This window comes from Scyliorhinus torazame, chromosome 10 (assembly GCF_047496885.1).
Source record: "Scyliorhinus torazame isolate Kashiwa2021f chromosome 10, sScyTor2.1, whole genome shotgun sequence".
Classification (NCBI taxonomy): domain Eukaryota; kingdom Metazoa; phylum Chordata; class Chondrichthyes; order Carcharhiniformes; family Scyliorhinidae; genus Scyliorhinus; species Scyliorhinus torazame.
The window spans coordinates 229,151,162-229,175,428 of record NC_092716.1 but is presented as its reverse complement, the minus strand read 5'-3'; the positions used below and the strand labels follow the sequence as shown (position 1 = coordinate 229,175,428).

Here is a 24,267-nt window from a genome sequence, read left to right as displayed (position 1 = left end):
AATAGCGACTATGCCAGCGCTGCTGACATGGACGCACAGAATTAGGGTTCACACATCTCTCATTTTGTCTTGATTATAGATTTTTATAGGAATTATGTGTTTTAAAGCATTACATTATTAAAGGAAAATTATTTGTGGGGAATATGTATCACCGTTCTTCTGTTTGGGGGAAGAGGTGATCTATGTATTTGTATTGTCGCTTGCAACTAATGCAATAATGTGTGCTGATTTGATTTATACTACTGCATCATGCATACTTTAAACTATATGTTAACCAAATATTCCTTCATGGAAACAGTGCTACAATAAAAAGGGAATTTGAAAACAGGAAAGTAAACACTTCCTCTACCAGGTAGTGGCACATTGCACTGAAACTTTATCAGGCTTGCTTCAGGAAAGTTCATCCTTAGTAGGTATTCTCTCTTACAACATGTTACCAAAAATACACTGTCACTTCCTGCAAGTACCTAAATTAAAATCCCTGCTACTTAATCCTTTCAAGGGAGAAGCAATACCTTTGCAGCCAAAATAAACCAACTTTCTAAATGTAATGGAAAATGTCATGTATATTTCTGTAATTCTATTTTAAAGTATTCACCATTAAGATTCAGACCAAGACAAAAACCCCAGAAAGTGCACCAGTGATAGAATGCTTACTTGTAACAATTCTACAAAGATGAGTTTGCATTGAATATTGCCTGGCTCCTTCATGCAGGGGTTCCCAAATTGGCGTGTAACTCCCAATGGGGTCACAGAGATAGTGTTTGGGGTTGTGAGCGCCTACTCCAAGACAACAATGACAACACTGGAGAGGAGACTCTGGCGGGTCAGCTCTTGACACACTGGCTGTTGCCGCCAGGCAGCAAGTGATGGACACTGAGCACTCTTTGACCACAGAAAACACCTTTAGCAGCGAGGGCTGAGCAATTTGTCCACCAATGTGGTGCAAGCAGAGGCAAGTGTATCTCAGTTATCTTTTAGAAACTGGGAGGTTGTGTGGCTAAGCTGGGAAGGTGAGTGGCAGCTTCAAACCTATTGTGAACCCTGGGCTGGTGACTCTGCTTTGCAAGCACCAGCAACTTGACCAGAAGAGGTGACTGGGTGGTGATAGAAGAGGAACTAATTAGTGTGTGTGGGCAGGGGAAGAGGAGAGAGGAGGAAAACTGATTACTGTGTGTGGGGTGGTGGTAGTGGGGTGGTGGGGAGTTGTGGAAGATGAATCAGCATTCCTCCATGTTGAACACCACTTGGAGGAAGCACTGAGGGTGGCAAGGGAACAGAATGCACTTTCTGTGGGGGACTTCAATGTCTATCATCAAGAGTGGCTTGGTAGTACCACCACAGACCAAACTGGCCAAGTCTTAAAGGACATAACTGCTAGACTGGGTCTGTGACAGGTGGTGAAGAAACCAAAAGTAGGAAAAACTTATTAGACCTCATCCTCACCACCTACCTGCCACAGATGCATCTGTCCATGACAGAATCAGTAGGAGTATTGAGTCATTGAGGATACCCACCATCGTGTTGTGTGGTACTACCATTGTGCAAAATGGGATAGATTATAAACAGATCTAGCAACTCAAGACTGGGCATCCATGAGACTCTGTGGATCATCAGCAGCACCGGAGTTGTACTCAGCCACAATCTGTAACCTCCTGGCCCAGCATATCTCCCACTCTACCATTACCACCAAGTCAGGGGACAAACCCTGATTCAATGAAAAGTGCAGAAGGGCATGCCAGGAGCATACTGAAAAGTGAGGTGTTAATCTGGTGAAACAACACAGGACTACTTGCATGCCAAACAATATAAACAGCAAATGATAAATAGAGCTAAGCGATCCCATAACTAACAGATTGTGGGATTAGACTTATGCTCTGCAGTCTTGCCACCATCCAGTCATGAATGGTGGTGGACAATTAAACAACTCACTGGAGGAGGAGGCTCCCCATCCTCAATATCCCCATCCTCAACGATAGAGGAGCCCAGCACATCAGTGCAAAGGACAAGGCTGAAGCATTCGCAATAATCTTCAGAATAAAATGCCGAGTGGATGATCCATCTCAGTCTCCTCCAGATGTTCCCAGCATCGCAGATGCCAGTCTTCAGCCAATTCGATTCACCCCACATGATATCAAGAAATGGCTGAAGGCACTGGATACTGCAAAGGCTATGGGCACTGACAATAGTCCGGCAATAGTACTGAAGACTTGTGCTCTAGAACTTGCTGCGCCCCCAGCCAAACTGTTCCAGTACAGCTACAACACTGGCATCTACCCTGTAATATGGAAAATTTCCCAGGTGTGTCCTGTACACAACAGGACAAATCCAACCCAGTCAATTACTGCCCTATGAGTCTACTCTCAATCATCAGTAAAGCAATGGAAGGAGTCATCAACAGTGCTACCAAGCGGCATTCGCTTAGCAATAACCAGCTCACTGACGCTGAGTTTGGGTTCCACCGGGGTCACTCAGCTCCTGACTTCATTATAGCCTTGGTTGAAACATGGGCAAAAGAGCTGAACTCTGGAGGTGAGGTGACATCAAGGCAGCATTTGATTGAGTGTGGCATCAAAGGGGGCTAGCAAACTGCAGTCAATGGGAATCGGTGGAAAACTCTCCAATGGTTGGTCCATAGCTGTGTAGGTTATGACATTTTAAATGCATATCCAGGTCTTTTTCCATTGCAGAAATTTTGTTTCTGTTTTTATTTCATATTTCCAGCATCCGCAAAGATTTGCTTTTATTTTTCAAACACGATGAAGTTGTTCTGCTGTTACTGCTGTATCAGGCTGTGAGTTCCAAAAGCCCACCACCTCAACTTCTTTATATATACTTCAGATATTATAAATATGTAAGGATTTGACCTTTCGTGGCTTGTTGGAAACCAAGACACGTATATGCATCAGGGTTTGAAATGGACAAATTAGGTTTGACATTATTTATAGCTTTCGGAAACATAAATAATCGATGTGTTGGTGGTAGCAAGAAATAGAAGAAAACAGACTGGAGAATGCGGGCATCGATCCCGCTACCTCTCACATGCTAAGCGAGCGCTCTACCATTTGAGCTAATTCCCCATATTGCAAAGTACGTGTGACTTAGCCTTCTCTGCTTTGTTTCCCGAGTCTATTGTAATTTATCTTGCCCGCTGCATTCATTAAAGGGCCGTGTTTATTTTTTTCCAGCGTTTGCCTTTCACCGCTGCGCCATGGGGTTGCAGTTGGAAGAGGGGTTGCAAATCGAGGTTTCCACTCGTAACTTTCTGCAGCCTTCAGAAATACCGCCGAGTCAAACCTCTGCCAACAGCGCGATCAACAGCTCAAGACAGCGCGATGCAAGATCAGGATCGCTGCAAGGTGCTTGTCAGTACCTGTGTCTGTGTGGCAGGAATAAAGGACAGTAAGAAGTCTTACAACACCAGGTTAAAGTCCAACAGGTTAGTTTCGAATCACTAGTTTTCGGAGTGCTGCTCCTTCCTCAGGTTTGTTTCGAATCACTAGCTTTCGGAGCGCTGCTCCTTCCTCAGGTTTGTTTCTAATCACTAGCTAGTGATTCAAAACAAACCTGTTGGACTTTAACCTGGTGTTGTAAGACTTCCTACTGTGCTCACCCCAGTCCAACACCGGCATCTCCACATCAGGAATAAAGGAGGCAGACAAGACAGCGAGTGCTGCCACCGAGGCTGTTAATTCACAATGCACAGTGGATAAGGAACAAGAGCAGCATCCCGTGCCCCCCCTCCCCATTCACCCCCCAGCAGCGTCCCGTGTCCCCCTCCCCATTCACCCCCCCAGCAGCATCCCGTGCCCCCCATTCACCCCCAGCAGCGTCCCGTGCCCCCCTCCCCATTCACCCCCCCCGCAGCGTCCCGCGCCCCCCTCCCCATTCACCCCCCAGCAGCGTCCCGTGCCCCCTCCCTCATTCACCCCCAGCAGCGTCCCGTGCCCCCCTCCCTCATTCACCCCCAGCAGCGTCCCGTGCCCCCCCTCCCCATTCAACCCCCAGCAGCATTCCGTGCCCCCCTCCCCATTCACCCCCCAGCAGTGTCCCGTGCCCCCCCTTCCCCCATTCTCCCCCAGCAGCGTCCCGTGCCCCCCCTCCCCATTCACCCCCCAGCAGCGTCCCGTGGCCCCCCTCCCCCATTCACCCCCCAGCAGCACCCCGTGCCCCCCCTCCCCATTCACCCCCCAGCAGCGTCCAGTGCCCCCCCTCCCCATTCAACCCCCAGCGTCCCATGCCCCCCCTCCCCATTCACCCCCCAGCGTCCCGTGCCCCCCTTCCCCAATCACTCCCCAGCAGCGTCCCGTGCCCCCTTCCCCATTCACCCCCCAGCAGCGTCCCGTGCCCCCCCTCCCCATTCACCCCCCAGCGTCCCGTGCCCCCCTTCACCCCCAGCAGCGTCCCGTGCCCCCCCCCCATTCACCCCCCAGTAGCGTCCCGTGCCCCCCCCAGCACGAGAGCCCCGCAGCAGATGGTGCCGCTGTGGAGCGCGGCAGCGACCAGCGGCGCGCGCGGGAGGGGGGGGGGGGGGGGGGGTGACAGGGCGCGCGAGGCGCGGCGAGCCCTGGGGGCGCCAGGCGCGGGGGCGCGCCGGGTGCCGGGCGCGAGCACAGGCAGCATCTGCGGGGTTGTCAGGCAGAGGCAGGAAGAATGAAGAGAGAGAGCCGCGGCGGCTCAGTGACAGGCAGCCAGCGAGCACAAAGTCATCGAGGAGGTAAGGAGGGCGTGCGTGTGTGTGAGTGTGGGAGTGAGTGAGTGTGTGTGAGTGTGAGTGAGTGTGTGTGTGGGAGTGAGTGAGTGAGTGTGTGTGAGTGTGTGTGTGGGAGTGAGTGAGTGTGCCTCCCGGGCGGCGGAGGGAACGCTGCCCACTCATCGATCGTTGTGTTGAAGGAACGGCTCAATTCCGTCCCTGGCCCCGCTCCCGGCCACTGGCGCTGGTTGTTTTTCTTGTTTGTTCTCTCCGACCCGGGGCCGCTTGTCATTTATATCATTGGGTGGGGGGGGGGGGGGGGGGTCCTCGATCATGTTGATTTACAATCTCCTCCCCCCCCGCCCATTCTGTACACTGGATTTATTGTGGGGGGGTCAGTGGTAATGGGGTGGGTTTGGTTGGCAGGTCGCTCCCGCACTGCCCTGATGTCTGTGAACGGTCCACATTTCAAAGCCTCTCCGAGTGAGGGAGGCCGGGCGCGAGCCGAGCCGCTGTCAGTTGTGCGGCAATAACACGCACGGTGTCAAAGCAAACTCACACCGTGTGTCTTTGACAAGTTGTACCCCCGACCGCCCCCCTCCCCCGGAAATGGAAATCAGGCAGCAAGGTCTCTTGCAAACCCTTTTATTCAACGTCCGTTTATGAATGATGTGCCTCCGGAATATTTTCACAGCGCTGCAACCTCCTCGCCGGGAAATGCTGTCAAACATGTTTCAATTTGCAGGCTTGAGTATTTCAATATCCCTGGTTGCGAAGGGGAGCATCATATTCTAGTAACACTTCTCGTGTGTGTGTGTGTGACATTTCTTGGTTCTGATGGCAACGCTGCAGGGGTGGAGTGTGCACGCATAATCAGTGCAGCTGTTTCAGGGCCGGAATGACAAAGGGGGACATCGAGAGGCTGCAAAAAGATGTGGACAGGTTAAGTGAGTGGGCAACGAGGGGGAAGTGTGAGGTTATTCATTTCGGTAAAGCAGGATTAAGAATAAATGTTAAACTTATAAATGTTGATGCTCAGAGAGAGAGTTTGGTGTTCAACAAGGAACATAAAAAGTTAGCATGCAGGCAAATGGCACGTTTGTCCTTTATCACAAGGGGATTGGAGTACAAGAATAAGGAAGTCTTGCTACAGTTGTTCAAGGCCTTGGTGAGACCACTTCTGGATTAATGTGCCATTTTGGTTTCCATATCTAAGGAAAGATATGCTTGCATTGGGGGTAATATGGTGAAAGCTCACTAAATCGGTTCCTTGGATGAAAAGCTCGTCCTATGTCGACTGGCTGTGTAAATTGGGCCTGCACTCTCTAGCGTTTAGAAGAATGACAGGCGATCCTATTAAAACATATAAGATGCAGAAAGGGGCTTGACAGGATAGAAATCGAGATGTTGTTTTCCCTGACTTGGGAAGCCTGAACATGGGGCCGTAATCTCAGGCTAAAGGATGGATCATTTAGGACTGTGGTGAGGTAACATTTCTTCAGTAGTAGGGTTGTGAATATTTGGAATTGTCTAACCCAGAGGCTTGTTTGTGCTCCATCGGTGAATATATTTATGGCTAAGATAGAGATTTTGGGGGGGGGAGGGAATGGGTGAGAAAGTGGAGTAGAGGCAAAAGATCAGCTATGATCATAATGAATGATGGTGTAAGCTTGATGTTCTGCTCCAGCTCGTACTTCTTATGTTGTTACAAATATACCAAGACAACAATATTTTAACAGGTGTTATATGATTAAAAATAGGTTCACGGCATTGAGGAACCGGGTTCAGTCCCAGGTCACCGTCCCCACCGTCACCTGTCTGTGTAGGTCTCGCACCCACAACTCAAAAAGATGTGCAGGGTAGGTGGACTGGCCATACTAAATTGCCCCTTAATTTTGAAAAAAATAATTGGGTACTCTAAATTTATTAAAAAATATATGATTAAAAATAGGTACATAATTTTTGAAGTTCCATGGAAAATTTGTTAAAGTGTTCAAGAGATTGATCTGGTATCTCTGTTTCATTGAGTTATATGTTTTTGGATTCATACATGTCTCCTGTTTTTAGTACCAACTGCATACTTGGACCCTCAGATCTCCACTCTTACCTCTTATATAGGTGCTACAGAAACATTTTGTGAAGGAGAATGCTGAGTGGGAGGGACGAGGAAAAGTAAAACTAGGGGCCCTAGAGAATTTGGTAATGATCATTAGGGAACATGGAGGAAATAAATGGATTGAGATCAAAGCGAGAAAATTCAGGTTATATTAGATATGGTGGAGGCAGATGAGGCATGACTTTATTTGTAAGGAATTCTTGGGGTTTTGGAGTGTAAGGGTGGCAGGCAGGGGGTGGGGGCTAAAAAGTAAAGAAGGAGTATAATTCAAAGAAACCCAAATACCACAAGTGAGACTAAAAGGAAGCAAAAGCTCCCACCATTTACTCCCTTATAATCTCTGGACACACCACCCCCTCCCCCACCACCCCCTCACTTTCCAGTACTGTACCTTAAAGTATAAGTTCCTTGCATGGAATGTACAGCACAGAAACAGGCTGACTGGCCTCTGCGTATTCCCCACCTGAGCCTATCACTCTGATAACTCTGCCCCCATAACCCACCATTCCCTTCTCCCTCATATCTGGATCAAGCATCCCCCAAATGTATCAATCTTTTTCATGTAGAAGTATACTTAATGTAAAAGCATACTTCGATGTAAGTGGAAATAATTTATCTTATCCACTCCATTGAACCCCTGCATAACTTTAAAGACCTCTTATCAGGTCTGCCCTCATCTTCTCTTCAGAATCTTTCCTGATGGTTGCATCATTGTTGGTAACATCATAAAGTCAACACTCTCACCGTCAGTGCTGCACTCTCTCAATGTCTGTGCTGAAAGAATCAAATATACTGTAGGGAGGGTAATGTGGAGTCCGGGAGATGGTTAATGTCACCCCGCAAGACCTGAGATTGGTGATTAGCAGGGCTGTGGTAAGATTACTGGAAAGCCATATACTTAACTTTTTTTAACTTATAACATTTATCATGCCATTAATTGCTCTTTGTACTTTTCTTTTCCCAAATATTTGAAACCCCAGATCTGCCAAATAACTATTTTTGAAATCTTCCAGCTTAGGATGCAGAACTACTTCCTTATTATGACTTTCTGGGAGGAAGCTGAATGTGACTACTTCAGAATATTATAATGTGTATCCAACTAATTATTATGTACATTGTTGGGTGATTAGGTTTCATTCTTCAATATTGCTTTGAATTGCTACTGAATAATAATCTCAATGCAGAATGTGCTGACATTTTTCTGATCTTATGTTGTGAATGAGTTTGTTCATGTCTAATGATGGGAGACTTCAACTTCCCCAATATTGCCAGGGGCTTAGACAGGGCAGAGTTTGTAAGGAGAATCCAGGAGGGCTTCTTAAAACAATATGTAGACAGTCCAACTAGGGAAAGGGCTGTACTGGACCTGGTATTGGGGAATGAGCCCGGCCAGGTGGTAGAAGTTTCAGTAGGGGAGCATTTCGGGAACAGTGACCACAATTCAGTAAGTTTTAAAGTGCTGGTGGACAAGGATAAGAGTGGTCCTAGGGTGAATGTGCTAAATTGGGGGAAGGCTAATGATAACAATATTAGGCGGGAACTGAAGAACCTAGATTGGGGGCGGATGTTTGAGGGTAAATCAACATCTGACATGTGGGAGGCTTTCAAGTGTCAGATGAAAGGAATTCAGGACCGGCATGTTCCTGTGAGGAAGAAGGATAAATACGGCAATTTTAAGGAACCTTGGATAACGAGATATATTGTAGGCCTCGTCAAAAAGAAAAAGGAGGCATTTGTCAGGGCTAAAACGCTGGGAACAGACGAAGCCTGTGTGGAATATAAGTAAAGTAGGAAGGAACTTAAGCAAGGAGTCAGGAGGGCTAGAAGGGGTCACGAAAAGTCATTGGCAAATAGGGTTAAGGAAAATCCCAAGGCTTTTTGCACGTACATAAAAAGCAAGAGGGTAGCCAGGGAAAGGGTTGGCCCACTGAAGGATAGGCAAGGGAATCTATGCGTGGAGCCAGAGGAAATGGGCGAGGTACAAAATGAATACTTTGCATCAGTATTCACCAAAGAGAAGGAATTGGTAGATGTTGAGTCTGGAAAAGGGTGTGTAGATAGCCTGGGTCACATTGAGATCCAAAAAGACGAGGTGTTTTTATTAAGGTAGATAAGTCCCCAGGGCCTGATGGGATCTACCCCAGAATACTGAAGGAGGCTAGAGAGGAAATTGCTGAGGCCTTGACAGAAATCTTTGGATCCTCACTGTCTTCAGGTGATGTACCGGAGGACTGGAGAATAGCCAATGTTGTTCCTCTGTTTAAGAAGGGTAGCAAGGATAATCCAGGGAACTACAGGCCGGTGAGCCTTACGTCAGTGGTAGGGAAATTACTGTAGAGAATTCTTCGAGACAGGATCTACTCCCATTTGGAAGCAAATGGACGTATTAGTGAGAGGCAGCATGGTTTTGTGAAGGGGAGGTCATGTCTCACTAACTTGATAGTTTTTCGAGGCGGTCACAAAGATGATTGATGCAGGTAGGGCAGTGGATGTTGTCTATATGGACTTCAGTAAGGCCTTTGACAAGGTCCCTCATGGTAGACTAGTACAAAAGGTGAAGTCACACGGGATCAGGGGTGAGCTGGCAAGATGGATACAGAACTGGCTAGGTCATAGAAGGCAGAGAGTAGCAATGGAAGGATGCTTTTCTAATCGGAGGGCTGTGACTAGTGGTGTTCCGCAGGGATCAGTGCTGGGACCTTTGCTGTTTGTAGTATATATAAATGATTTGGAGGAAAATGTAACTGGTCTGATTAGTAAGTTTGCAGACGACACAAAGGTTGGTGGAATTGCGGATAGCGATGAGGACTGTCAGAGGATACAGCAGGATTTAGATTGTTTGGAGACTTGGGCGGAGAGATGGCAGATGGAGTTTAATCCGGACAAATGTGAGGTAATGCATTTTGGAAGGTCTAATGCAGGTAGGGAATATACAGTGAATGGTAGAACCCTCAAGAGTATTGAAAGTCAGAGACATCTAGAAGTACAGGTCCACCGGTCACTGAAAGGGGCAACACAGGTGGAGAAGGTAGTCAAGAAGGCATACGGCATGCTTGCCTTCATTGGCCGGTGCATTGAGTATAAGAATTGGCAAGTCATGTTGCAGCTGTATAGAACCTTAGTTAGGCCACACTTGGAGTATAGTGTTCAATTCTGGTCGCCACACTACCAGAAGGATGTGGAGGCTTTAGAGAGGGTGCAGAAGAGATTTACCAGAATGTTGCCTGGTATGGGAGGGCATTAGCTATGAGGAGTGGTTGAATAAACTCGGTTTGTTCTCACTGGAACGCCGGAGGTTGAGGGGCGACCTGAAAGAGGTCTACAAAATTATGAGGGGCATAGACAGAGTGGATAGTCAGAGGCTTTTCCCCAGGGTAGAGGGGTCAATTACCAGGGGGCATAGGTTTAAGGTGCTTGGGGCAAGGTTTAGAATAGATGTACGAGGCAAGTTTTTTACACAGAGGGTAGTGGGTGCCTGGAACTCACTACCGGAGGAGGTGGTGGAAGCAGGGAAGATAGTGACATTTAAGGGGCATCTTGACAAATACATGAATAGGATGGGAATAGAGGGATACGGACCCAGGAAGTGTAGAAGATTGTAGTTTAGTCGGGCAGCATGGTCGGCACGGGCTTGGAGGGCTGAAGGGCCTGTTCCTGTGATGTACTTTTCTTTGTTCTTTGTTCTTAATGCTCTTTGTGGTCTTTCATTGCCTGTCGCGATTCAGTTTGCTTTTGTTCCAGTTTGAGTGTATATCCAGCTGCTTTTGTATCTCGATTAATTTAGTACAATTCCAAGTGTGAAATAATTCTGACAATAAATTGTGATAGTGCAGACCAGTATTTACTTATCTAAACTTAGCAACACCAGCAGTAGGTGTGTTACTAGTAACGCCCTCAGAACAGGATAGATTTTGATGTTGCCATTGTTACAGCTATTAGAGTTTCCCTCAATCTGCATGACAGTAAAATTATACCCCACCACACAATGGAGTATTCTATCTTCTTCTGCACTAAGTGAAAACATTGATACCATGCTTAACATTACAGCATTTGTTTTCTAGTTTACTGATTTTTTGGGTAATTGTTTTACAGATGCATAAACAAATGATAATGAGTTTGTTCATTTAACAACACAAATCATCTCCAGTTTAAATGCACGCATTGTCTATATTCTTCTTTGGCTTGTGGTACAATCAACTTTATCATGTCCCACTTTGCAAAGTAGGATGTCTTTTTACCACTGTCATAATATGCCGTTATCTGGGATGAAGAATTACATTTATCTCTGGTGTAGAATTTGATAGATCAGCTAGTCACAAAGCAAGGATCAAGTTTAAGCTTTGTCATTTGATATAGAGATGCAAACTGTCTGAAATTAAAATGCTTCACTGCTTACAAAGTGACCGAATAGTTTTAAATAAATATTATGTGGACTATCTTTATGTTAATCTGTATCAACATTTAATCCTAGCTCTAACTCCTGGCTCAACTGTTTGCTATTTAGCTTTAAGATGGCTTTGTGTTCCACCATTTGCCCCACCCAAGATTTTGCAGTGAGGATTACCCTATTTCTCTGGCACCTTCTCCTTTGAGCATCTCATTCTGTTTTATTCCTCTCACCTTCTAAAATATTAATTCTCTACTGCCACCCATGTACCGTGCCAAGTTTCTTACTGAGATTTCTCATTGTTTATTTTCCATCAGCTTTTTCACTAAGCAACATCTCATCCCTGGTTATTTCAAGCTCTACCTCATCTAAACTCTCTGCTCATTGCTTTAGTAGACCACAGAGGAGTCCACACCAAGTTGTAGAAATAAATAAAGTTTTAGTACAATAACTATTATTTACACAGCACCTTTAACTGGGGAGCTCGTAATCGGCGAGGCTCATGGGGAGTTTAGGCATTGCCTTCCTATCCCCCCCGATATCAAGTTGCTTACAATGGTACTTTTAAACAGCTTCCAATTTTTTAGACAGGAGATGCTGTTAATGATTCTGCTGTTGCCGTTTCCAGCTGCATTGGATCTAGCATTATTTCTTGTCCATTATTACCCCTTTTGCCTTTCTCCACCGTTAATTTTGTGGTTCCACACTATCAGAATCTACCCCTTTTCTCCTGCCTTCCTACCACCCCCTCGGAACTCCTACCTTATCCCTGTGCATACTTAAAACCTGATATATCTGTAACAGTTTCCATTACTAATTAAAGGTCAGTGACCTGATGACTGTCACTTTCTCTTTTTAAAAAAAATATATTTTATTAAAGTTTTTTGATCAAACAAAAATGTCTCATTTTACAACTTTGTAATAATATATACATTGATCGTTTTTAAATAAATAATATGCTGACTAACGGCAACTGCCAACAACAAAATAAGAAACAACAGAAATAGTAACTAAAATAGTAACTTCGTAACGTCTAATATAAATAACTAATATATAAACACACACATAAAACCTCTGAAGACCCAAATGAGTCCCCCTCCCCCCTGGGCTGCTGCTGCTGCTTTTCCTATTTTCCCTTATCGCTCTGCAAGATAGTCGAGGAACGGTTGCCACCGCCCGGTGAACCCCTGAGCCGAACCTCTTAATACATATTTTATCCGGTCCAGTTTTATAAACCCTGCCATGTCGTTGATCCAGGCCTCCACACCCGGGGGCTTAGCTTCTTTCCACATAAGTAGAATCCTTCGCCGGGCTACTAGGGACGCAAAGGCCAACACGTCGGCCTCTCTTGCCTCCTGCACACCCGGCTCATCTGCAACCCCAAATATAGCCAACCCCCAGCTTGGTTTGACCGGACCCCCACCACCTCACACCCACCCAGAACCCATGCAATACTGGACATGACCAAAACATGTGGGTGTGGTTCGCCGGGCTTCCCGCGCATCTCCCGCACCTATCTTCCACTCCAAAAAACCTACTCAGCCTTGCTCCCGTCATATGCGCCCTGTGTAGAACCTTGAATTGTATCAGACTGAGCCTGGCACACGAGGACGAAGAGTTTACCCTACTTAGGGCATCTGCCCACAGCCCCTCCTCAATCTCTTCCGCCAGCTCCTCTTCCCATTTTCCCTTCAGCTCCTCTACCATCGTCTCCCCCTCGTCTCTCATTTCCCTATATATATCTGACACCCTACCATCACCCACCCATGCCCCCGATATCACTCTGTCCTGGATCTCTTGCGCCGGGAGCTGCGGAAATTCCCTCACCTGTTGCCGCACAAATGCCCTCACATTCCCAGGTGGCAACCCATATTTTTCTGTCAGTGCTCCCAGACTCGCGAACGTCCCGTCTAAGAACAGGTCTTGCCATTTTGCAATTCCTGCTCGCTGCCAAGATTTAAATCGCCCATCTATCCTTCCCGGGCCGAACCTATGGTTGTTCCTTATCGGGGACCACACTGAGGCACCCGTCACTCCCTTATGTCGTCTCCACTGCCCCCAAATTTTCAGAGTTGCCACCATCACTGGGTTTATGGTGTATTTTTTCGGGGAGAACAGCAACGGCGCCGTCGCCAGTGCTTTTAAGCTAGTTCCCCTACAGGACGCCATCTCCAGTCTTTTCCACGCCGCTCCTTCCCCTTCTCTCATTCACTTACATATCATTGACACGTTGGCGGCCCAATAATAATCACTTAGACTCGGCAGTGCCAGTCCCCCTCTGTCCCTACTGCGCTGCAGGAACCCCTCTTTACTCTTGGGGTCTTTCCAGCCCACACAAAGCTCATAATACTCTTGTCCACCTTCTTGAAAAAGGCCTTTGTAATCAGTACAGGGAGGCACTGGAACACAAAAAGAAACCTCGGAAGGACCACCATTTTAACCGCCTGCACCCTGCCCGCCAATGACAGGGCCGCCATGTCCCACCTCCTAAAGTCCTCTTCCATCTGCTCTACCAGTCGTGCCAAGTTAAGCTTATGCAAGGTTCCTCAGTTCCTGGCCACCTGGATCCCTAAATACCGGAAATCTCTTCTTACCCTCCTCAACGGTAAATCGTCTATTCCCCTGCCCTGTTCCCCGGGGTGCATCACAAACCGTTCACTCTTCCCCATATTCAATTTATATCCTGAAAATTCTCCAAACTCCGAGTGTTTGCATTATCTCAGGCATCCCCTCCTCTGGGTCCGCGACATACAACAACAAATCATCCGCGTATAATGACACCTGATGCTCCTCTAAGTACCCCCCTCCACTTCCTAGAGCCCCTCAGCGCTATGGCCAATGGCTCAATTGCCAACGCAAACAGTAACGGGGACAGGGGACATCCCTGTCTTGTACCCCTGTATAGTCGGAAGTGGTCAGATCGTTGCCTATTTGTAATCACACTTGCCACCGGGGCCCTGTACAGGAGCTGAACCCATCTAATGAACCCCTCTCCAAATCCAAATCTCCTCAGTACTTCCCACAGATAGTCCCACTCCACTCTATCAAATGCTTTCTCTGCATCCATCGCCACCACTATCTCCGCCTCCCCCTCCGGTGGGGGCATCATCATCACACCCAACAGCCTCCGTATGTTAGCATTCAATTGCCTCCCTTTAACAAACCCCGTTTGATCATCATGCACCACCCCAGGGACACAGTCCTCTATCTTCATCGCCATCACCTTAGCCAAAAGCTTGGCATCTACGTTCAAGAGGGAAATAGGCCTGAATGACCCGCACTGCAGCGGGTCTTTGTCTCTTTTCAGGATCAGCGATATCGTCGCCTCCGACATCGTCGGGGGTAGTGTCCCCCTTTCCCTAGCCTCATTAAAGGTTCTCGTCAGAAGTGGGGCCAGCAGGTCCACGTATTTCCTATAGAACTCCACCGGGAACCCATCCGGTCCCGGAGCCTTCCCTGCCTGCATGTTCCCAATTCCTTTCACCACCTCCTCCACCTCAATCTGCGCTCCCAGCCCTGTCATCTCCTGTTCCTCAACCTTCGTGAACTCCAGCTGGTCTAGGAAACGCATCATTCCCTCTTTCCCTTCCGGGGGTTGAGCCTTATATAGCCTCTCGTAAAATACCTTAAACACCCCGTTCACCCTCTCCGCTCCCCGTTCCATTATTCCCTCCTCGTCTCTAACCCCTCCGATCTCTCTCGCCGCCCCCCTCTTCCTAAGTTGTTGGGCCAGCAGCCGGCTCGCCTTCTCTCCATATTCACACTGCACTCCCTGTGCCTTCCTCCATTGTGCCTCCGCCTTACCCGTGGTCAACAAGTCAAAGTCCGTGTGCAATCTCCGTCTTTCCCTGTATAGCCCTTCATCTGGAGCCTCCGCATATTGCCTATCCACCCTCAAGATCTCCCCCAACAATCTCTCCCTTTCTTTACCCTCTTGTTTCCCCTTATGGGCCCTTATGGAGATCAGCTCCCCTCTAACCACCACCTTCAGCGCCTCCCAGACCACTCCCACCTGGACCTCTCCATCATCATTGATCTCTAGGTACCTTTCAATACATCCCCTCACCCTTACATATACCCCCTCGTCCGCCAACAGTCCCATATCTAATCTCCAGAATGGGCGCTGCTCCTTTTCGTCTCCTACTTCCAGATCTACCCAATGTGGGGCATGATCTGAAATGGCTATAGCCGAATACTCCGTTCCTGCCACCTTCGTGATCAGCGCCCTTCCCAGGACAAAGAAGTCTATCCGGGAGTACACTTTGTGGACATGGGAGAAGAAGGAAAACTCTTTACTCCTTGGTCTAGTAAATCTCCAGGGATCCACTCCTCCCATCTGCTCCATAAAGCCCTTAAACACCTTGGCCGCTGCCGGCCTCCTCCCGGTCCTAGATCTGGACCGGTCCAACCCTGGGTCCAGCACCGTGTTGAAGTCCCCCCCCATTACCAACTTTCCCATCTCCAGGTCTGGGATGCGCTCCAATGTACGCTTCATAAAGTTCGTATCATCCCAGTTCGGGGCATATACGTTCACCAGCACCACCACCTCACCTTGCAATCTGCCACTCACCATCACGTATCTACCCCCACTGTCCACCACTGTAGTCTTTGCCTCAAACCACACCCGTTTCCCCACCAGTATTGCCACCCCTCTATTTTTCGCATCCAAGCCCGAGTGGAATACCTGTCCCACCCATCCTTTTCTTAATCTGACCTGATCCGCCAGTTTCAGGTGCGTCTCCTGAAGCATGACCACGTCTGCCTTTAGCTTCTTTAGGTGCGCAAATACCCTTGCCCACTTAATCGGCCCATTCAACCCTCTCACGTTCCACGTGACCAACCGGGTTGGGGGGCTCTTTACCCCCCCCCCTCGTCGACTAGCCATCCCCTTTTTTAGACCAGCTCCTCACCCGGTTCCCACGCACCCGCTTATCCCCCGGATGGTGCCCTCCCGTCCCGACCATCCCATCCCGTAACAGCTCCCCCTTCCCCTTAGCAGCAGCAACCCAGTTAACCCCCCCCGCTAGATCCCTTTCTAGCTTAGTTGCTCCCCCCATATTGCTTCCGGAAGTCAGCAAACTCTGGCTGACCTCGGCTTTCCCCGTTTATCCTTAGCCTCCCATTATGTAAGGCCCCCTCCTTCCTGCGCCCCCTTTTCCCGCCACAATTTCCATAGCGCGGGAACAAAGCCCGCGCTTCCCTCTCGGCCCCGCCCCTGATGGCGCAGCTCCCTCTCTCCTTCCCCCTCCCCTTCCCCACCGGCGCCCACATTTCTTCGTGTGTCCCCCCCTTTGAGGGGAAAGAAAATTTTCCCCCATCTGATTCACAGTCCCTTGCCACCACCTCGCTACTTCATTTCAAACACTCTTTCTCAAATCTAGTCCAACTTCTCCTCTTCAATAAATGTCCACGCCTCCTCTGCCGTCTCGAAGTAGTGGTGTTTACCCTGGTGTGTAACCCACAGTCTTGCCGGCTGCAACATTCCGAATTTCACTTTCCTCTTGTGGAGCACCGCCTTGGCCCGATTGAAACTCTCCCTCCTTCTCACCACCTCCGCACTCCAATCCTGATACACGCGGATCACCGCGTTCTCCCACCTGCTGCTCCATGTCTTTTTCGCCCATCTCAGGACCATCTCCCTGTCCTTGTAGCGGTGGAACCTCACCACTATTGCTCGAGGTATTTCTCCTGCCTTTGGTCTTCTCATGAGGACTCGGTACACTCCCTCCACTTCCAGGGGGCCCGTCGGGGCCTCAGCTCCCTTTAAGGTATGGAGCATCGTGCTCACATACGCCCCAACGTCCGCTCCCTCTGCCCCTTCGGGGAGACCCAAGATTCTTAAGTTCTTCCTCCTCGAGCTATTTTCCAGGGCTTCCAGTCTCTCCATACACCTCTTATGCAGTGTCTCGTGCGTCTCCGTCTTCACCACCAAGTCCTGTATCTCGTCCTCGTTTTCGGCAGCTTTTGCCTTCACTCCACGGAGCTCCATCTCTTGGGTCTTCTGCGCCTCCTTTAACCCCTCAATCGCCTGCAGCATCGGCGCCAGCACCTCCTTCTTGAGCTCCTCCACACATCGCCGGAGGAACTCCTGCTGTTCCAGGCCCCATACCAACTGGCCACCCTCCGCCGTCATCTTGCTTCTCACTTCCCTTCTTTGCCGCTGCTCCAGAGGATCCTCCACAATCTGGCCACTATTATCTCTTCTATCCATTCACATCCGGGGGGACTCCCTTCTTTGTCGCCTCACAGTGGGTTTAGCCTTCGAAAATTGCCGTTGGGGCTCCCGATAAGAGCCCAAAAGTCCGTTAAAACGGGAGGTGCCGACACGTGCGACTTAGCTGGTCATCGCCGCACCCGGAAACCTGTCACTTTCTCTTTAGGTACCGCCTGAATTGTTCAGCTTTTCTAGCATTTTCTGATTTTCTAGGTTTCAAATTCACAACTGCCTGGCTTTTGATCTTCCATTGACCATGATATCTCTGCAGCTACCAATCTACTGAGTCATACCCTCACCTCCACCTTTGATACTCTTGTCCGCAATAAAATTATTAACCCCTCTCACCTAAATAATTCCCTTTAGTGTGGACCTTATCTCCACTCTCTGAAGTTCAAGAGATGCAGACTTGACCATTTATTGTGGACACCTGGTTTAGCCATTCATCGACAAACCTGGTTGGACCACATAAAGCAATAAATATCCTGCTTCCCTTCAAAAAACTGCTCACTATTCCAGGATCAGTCTGGAATGTAAAGGTAACACCCGTCTTCTCTTCACTGCAAGCAGTCTTCTTAAACCCCTCTCCCTTACCACCAACAACAAATGTGAGAAGCACATGGACTTCTTTGTCACTAAGATTGAGATAATCTTTTCAGCTTCTAGCCCACTATAAAGTTCCAGGAAGCCGAATGGTAGGGTGAACCCGGGTTTATTCACCGTCATAAGAATCTGCCTTAAGGCAGTAAATATCCGGGCCAGCCTTTATTCCGGCTGGGCGGGCCTCCAGCCACTAGTGGGGAAGCTCATATTCCGCAAGTTCCATGGGGAGATCAATTTGGGCCTCGTGGGGTTATTACACCCCCCCCCCCGAAATCCGAAGTTCCCCCTTTGTAACCAGATGAGGCCGTTGCCGCTTATAGAGATATTGGTGAAATTCTTTTAATGCACATATCAGCCAAGTTGCCTTTCTCACTTTGGGAGTAGCAGCGTTCTGCATCTGTCAGCATTCTGGGGGAAGTGTACAAAATATGGTGCTCCGTGCCATCGTCCTATCGATGGGATAACAGCGTTATGATGCCGTATGGGAAAGCGTCACATGCGAGAATGAGCGGCCGGGAAGGATTATAGTGGGTCATCAACTGGGAGGATAAGAGCTGTCTATTGAACTTGCTGAATGCCTCCTCTTGTGGAGCTCCCCAAACCGACCGTTGGTTCTTCTTTAACAAGACGTGAAGAGATGTAGGGTGGCCAAATTCGGAATAAATGTCCCTTAATAATTTACCATTCCCAAAAATGATCTCAATTCTGTCGTGTTTTGTGGAGTCGGGGCTCCCTTTATGGCCTGGATCTTTTTCTCCACTGAATGTAAGCCACTTTTGTCCACGCAGTAACCCAAATACGTAACAACCTTTGCTTGGAAGATGCATTTGCCCCTCTTCAGGCAGACACCTGCTTGGGAGAATCGCCTGAGGACGTCTTCCAGATTATCTAAGTGCTCCTTCTCAGTGGCCCCCATGGTGAGTACGTCATTCAGATATACTGCCACTTTGGGTAGCCCATCGAGGATACCTTCCATCACTTTCTGAAATATTGTACAAACGGAAGAGACCCCGGAGGGAAGGCGAGTATATTCGTATAGCCCCCATGGGTATTTATGGTTATGTACTTGCACAATTCCAGTTAAAGATATGCGTGGCTTATATCCAGTTTTGTGAAGGAGTACCCCCCAGCCAGCTTTGCATACAAATCCTCCACATGCAGCATGGGGTAATGGTCCAGGTGGAATGCCCTGTTTACAGTCAGTTTATAATACCAGCAGAGGCAAACTTTCTTGTCCGGCTTTATCACTGGACCACTGATGTGGCCCACTCTGAAAATCCACTGGGCATATGATGCCCAAATTCTCCAAGTGCAGTAACTTAGTATCCACCTATGTGAGCAAGGCATAAGGGACCGGTTGTGCTCTGAAGTATTTGGGCTGGGCTTCTTGTCAACATAAATTTACACCTTAGCTCCTTTCATTTTGCCCAGGTCCTCCTGGAATACCTCCCGATACTTCCCAAGGACTTTGTATAGTTTCCAGTGCCCATCCGAAAAATCTGCTGCCAATCAAAGTGAAGTGTTCGCAGACAATCAGAGTGGGTCCTGTCCCTGTCCCAACAATAGCAGCAGTCGGACTGTCTGCTGCCCGTGGGTCATGGTGGTTCCAATAATGAGCAGTGGCTCCCCAGTATACATCGCCAATCTGGCCTTAGTATTATGCAGGTTTAATGTTCTTGTGCAAAGCTGGCGACATGTCTGACCGATGATGGAGACGGCAACCCCCGTGTCTATTTCCATCAATAGGGGTTGTTCATTTACCTGCAGTTTTAGCGAATCAGTGCCACTTTAAGTTCAACTGCATCATGTCTTCCTCCTCAGAGTGGGTCATGTGCGAGGCCCAGGCTCTAGGTGACCTGATTGTCCAGGGCTGCAAGTTCTTTGCCAATTTTGGAGGCCTTGGTTGCCACGTGTTCTACGACCACATGCTTGGCCATGCTGCCACTACTCCCTGTCATTCTCTGGGGAGGTGTTATGCTGGTCTATGGTGACCCTAGACTGTTGAGTCTAGACGCGGTGTTGCACATCTGGTTGCTGTTGTGACGGTGATCTGGTCATTCGGGCACTGCTGTGAGAGGGTGCTCGGTTCCAGTACCGGGGTCGAACAAGACTATGGACACTGTAATCTATGGGACCTTAAAGTTCCTGAACCCCCTGTTCCGCGTTCTCGCGAGACAGCATTAGCTCAATGGCTCTCTTCAAATCAAACATAGGTCCTGTCAACAGCTTCCTCTGAGTGGCCATGTTATTAATTCTGCACAGCAGCCGGTCCCTTAACATCTCTGAAAGGGATGGGCCAAATTCGCAATGCTCAATTAGTCTTTGGAGTCGAGTTAAAACGTCTGTAACTGACTCTCCCTGAGTCCACACAGCAGTATTGAATCGGTGCCATTGCATAATCACGGGCAGTTTCGGGTCATAATAGTTAGATACCAACTCCCATCAAATCATCAAAAGATTTTGAATCTGTGGTGAGCGGTAGGTTGCAAGGGACGTGGGTGGTGTTGGTAAATGTATACGCCCCGAACTGGGATGATGCTGGATTCATGAAGCGCATGTTGGGGCGCATTCCGGACCTGGAGGTAGGAGGCCTGATAATGGGAGGGGACTTCAATACAGTGCTGGACCCAGCACTGGACCGCTCCAGATCAAGGACGGGAAGGAGGCTGGCGGCGGCCAAGGTGCTTTGGGGGGTTATGGATCAGATGGGGGGAGTGGACCCATGGAGGTTTGCAAGAACGCAGGCCAGGGAATTTTCTTTCTTCTCCCACGTGCACAAAGCCTACTCCCGGATAGATTTTTCTATTCTGGGCAGGGCGCTCATTCCGAGGATGGAGGGGACGGAGTATTCGGCCATAGCCGTTTCGGACCATGCCCCGCACTGGGTGGAAATGGGGCTGGGAGAGGAGAGGGACCAACGCCCGCTGTGGCGGCTGGATGTGGGACTGCTGGCAGATGAGGTGGTGTGTGGGAAGGTGAGGGGTGTATCGAAAGGTACTTGGAGGCCAACGACAATGGGGAGGTGCGAGTGGGGGTGGTATGGGAGGCGCTGAAGGCGGTGATCAGGGGAGAGCTAATCTCCATCAGGGCTCATAGGGAGAAGATAGAGGGCATGGAAAGGGAGAGGTTAGTGGGGGAGATTTTGAGAGTGGACAGGAGATACGCAGAGGCCCCGGAGGAAAGATTACTTGGGGAAAGACGACGGCTCCAGACGGAGTTTGACCTGTTGACCACGGGGAAGGCGGAGGCACAGTGGAGGAAGGCGCAGGGGCGACCTACGAGTACGGGGAAAAGGCTAGTCGGATGCTGGCACACCAGCTCCGTAAGAGGACGGCAGCGAGGAAAATAGGGGAAATCAAAGATGGCAGGGGAGCCACGGTTCGGAGTGTAACGAAAATAAACAAGGTATTCAAGGCCTTCTATGAAGAGCTGTACAGATCCCAGCCCCCAGTGGGGGAAGAGGGGCTGAGATAATTCCTAGACCAACTGAGGTTCCCGAGGGTAGAGGAGCAAGAGGTGGCTGGTTTGGGGGCACCAATTGGGTTGGAGGAGCTGAGCAAGTGTTTGGGGAGTATGCAGGCGGGGAAGGCCCCGGGGCCGGACGGGTTCCCGGTGGAGTTCTACAGAAAGTACGTAGACCTGTTGGCCCCGCTACTAGTGAGGACCTTTAACGAGGCAAGAGAGGAGGGGACCCTGCCGCCGACAATGTCGGAAGCGACAATTTCCTTGATTCTAAAGCGGGACAAGTACCCACTGCAATGTGTATCGTACAGGCCGATTTCGCTCCTCAATGTGGACGCTAAGTTATTGGCAAAAGTGCTGGCCACGAGGATTGAGGACTGTGTCCCGGGGGTGATCCATGAGGACCAGACGGGATTCGTAAAGGGCAGGCAATTAAACACTAATGTGCGGCGGCTCTTAAACGTGATAATGATGCCATCGGAGGAGGGAGAGGCAGAGATAGTGGCAGCTATGGACGCGGAAAAGGCCTTTGACTGAGTAGAGTGGGAGTACCTCTGGGAGGTGCTGCGTAGGTTTGGGTTCGGGGAAGGGTTTATCAGCTGGGTTAAGCTCATTTACAGAGCCCCGGTGGCGAGTGTAGTGACGAACCGGCGGAGGTCGGAGTACTTTCGGCTGTACCGAGGAACGAGGCAGGGGTGCCCCTGTCCCCCCTGTTGTTTGCATTGGCGATCGAACCCTTGGCCATGTCACTGAGGGAGTCTAATAAATGGAGGGGGGTGGTCCGAGGGGGAGAAGAGCATCGGGTGTCGCTATACGCGGATGACCTGTTGCTGTACGTGGCGGACCCAATGGAGGGGATGGTGGAGGTCATGCAGACTCTAAGGGAGTTTGGGGAGTTTTCGGGCTATAAGCTCAATGTAGGGAAGAGTGAGCTCTTTGTATTACAGGCAGGGGACCAAGAAAGAGGGATGGGGACCTACCGCTGAGGAGGGCGGCAGGGAGTTTTCGGTATCTGGGGATCCAGATAGCCAGGAGTTGGGGGGCCCTACATAAACTGAATCTGACTAGGTTGGTAGACCAAATGGAGGAGGACTTCAAAAGATGGGACATGTTACCGCTCTCGCTGGCGGATAGAGTACAGTCGGTCAAAATGGTGGTCCTTCCGAGGTTTCTGTTTTGTGTTTCAGTGGCTTCCCATCGTGATCACCAAGGGCTTTTTTAAGAGAGTAGGTAGGAGTATTATGGGGTTTGTATGGGCGAGTAAGACCCTGAGGGTAAGGAGAGGGTTCCTGGAACGCAGTAGGGACCGAGGAGGGTTGGCGCTGCCAAACCTAGGGAGCTACTACTGGGCAGCAAATGTGGCGATGATCCGCAAGTGGGTCATGGAGGGAGAGGGGGCGGCATGGAAGAGGATGGAGATGGCGTCCTGTAAAGGAACGAGCCTGGGGGCGTTGGTGACGGCACCGCTGCCGCTCTCGCCGACAAAGTATACCACAAGCCCGGTGGTGGCGGCAACGTTAAGGATCTGGGGTCAGTGGAGACGGCACCGGGGTGCAATGGGAGCATCGGTGTGGTCCCCGATCAGGGGTAACTACCGGTTTGTCCCGGGGAAGATGGACGGGGGGGTTCCAGGGCTGGCATCAGGCGGGATTAGAAGAATGGGGGACCTGTTCATTGACGGGACATTTGCGAGCCTAGGGGCACTGGAGGAGAAGTTTGAGTTACCCCCGGGAAATGCTTTTAGATATATGCAGGTGAGGGCTTTTGTGAGGCGACAGGTCAGGGAATTCCCGTTGCTCCCGGCACAAGAAATTCAAGACAGGGTGATCTCGGGTGTATGGGTCGGGGAGGGCAAGGTGTTGGCAATACACCAAGAGATGAAAGAAGAGGGGGAAGCGCTAGTAGAAGAGTTGAAGGGTAAATGGGAGGAGGAGCTGGGGGAGGAGATCGAGGAAGGTCTGTGGGCTGATGCCCTAGGTAGGGTTAATTCCTCCTCCTCGTGTGCCAGGCTCAGCCTGATACAATTTAAGGTGGTTCACAGAGCTCACTTGACAGGGGCGAGGTTGAGCAGGTTCTTTGGGGTAGAGGACAGATGTGGAAGGTGCTCAGGGAGCCCGGCGAACCATGTCCATATGTTTTGGTCATGCCCGGCACTGGAGGGGTTCTGGAGAGGAGTGGCGGGAGCAATATCTCAGGTGGTGAAAGTCCGGGTCAAGCCAAGCTGGGGGCTAGCAATATTTGAAGTAGTGGACGAGCCGGGAGTGCAGGAGGCGAAAGAGGCCGGCATTCTGGCCTTTGCGTCCCTAGTAGCCCGGCGAAGGATCTTGCTAATGTGGAAGGAGGCAAAGCCCCCTAGCGTGGAGGCCTGGATAAACGACATGGCTGGGTTCATAAAGCTGGAGAGGATTAAGTTTGCCTTGAGAGGGTCTGCGCAGGGGTTCTACAGGCAGTGGCAACCGTTCCTAGACTATCTCGCGGAGCGTTAGAGGAAGATCGGTCAGCAGCAGCAGCAACCCTGGGGGGGGGGGGGGGTGGAATGGGGGATTGCTTGGGGGGATGGATGAGCAGGAGATAACATGAAGGGTGGGGGAATCTGGCACGTGCGGGAGAGAGCCAGTGTATAAAGCTATGTAAATATACCATTTTGCCATGTATACATCTTGCTCTGCGATTTAGTGTTATTTTGTTACGGGGGGGGGGTTATTGTTTGTAAGGGGGAAAAATTGTGTTGTTGAAAAACTTTAATAAATATATTTTTAAAAAAAGATTTTGAATCTGGAGCAGCTGGGTAC

General features: G+C 49.5%; 1 protein-coding gene across 3 annotated transcripts in view; it reads left to right on the top strand.

Annotated features, from left to right (window-relative positions):
• The first annotated feature begins 4,566 nt into the window (after positions 1-4,566).
• The window catches only part of LOC140384641 (uncharacterized), a 508,791-nt gene continuing 489,090 nt past the window's right edge, over positions 4,567-24,267 (top strand). For 2 of the 3 annotated variants that reach the window (XM_072466530.1, XM_072466528.1), the window contains exon 1: positions 4,585-4,717. In XM_072466530.1, the coding sequence (XP_072322631.1) occupies positions 4,654-4,717 (64 nt within the window). In that variant the 5' untranslated portion in view covers positions 4,585-4,653. Of the gene's footprint in view, positions 4,718-24,267 lie in introns of all 3 variants that reach the window. The other variant, XM_072466529.1, reaches the window with a different exon arrangement.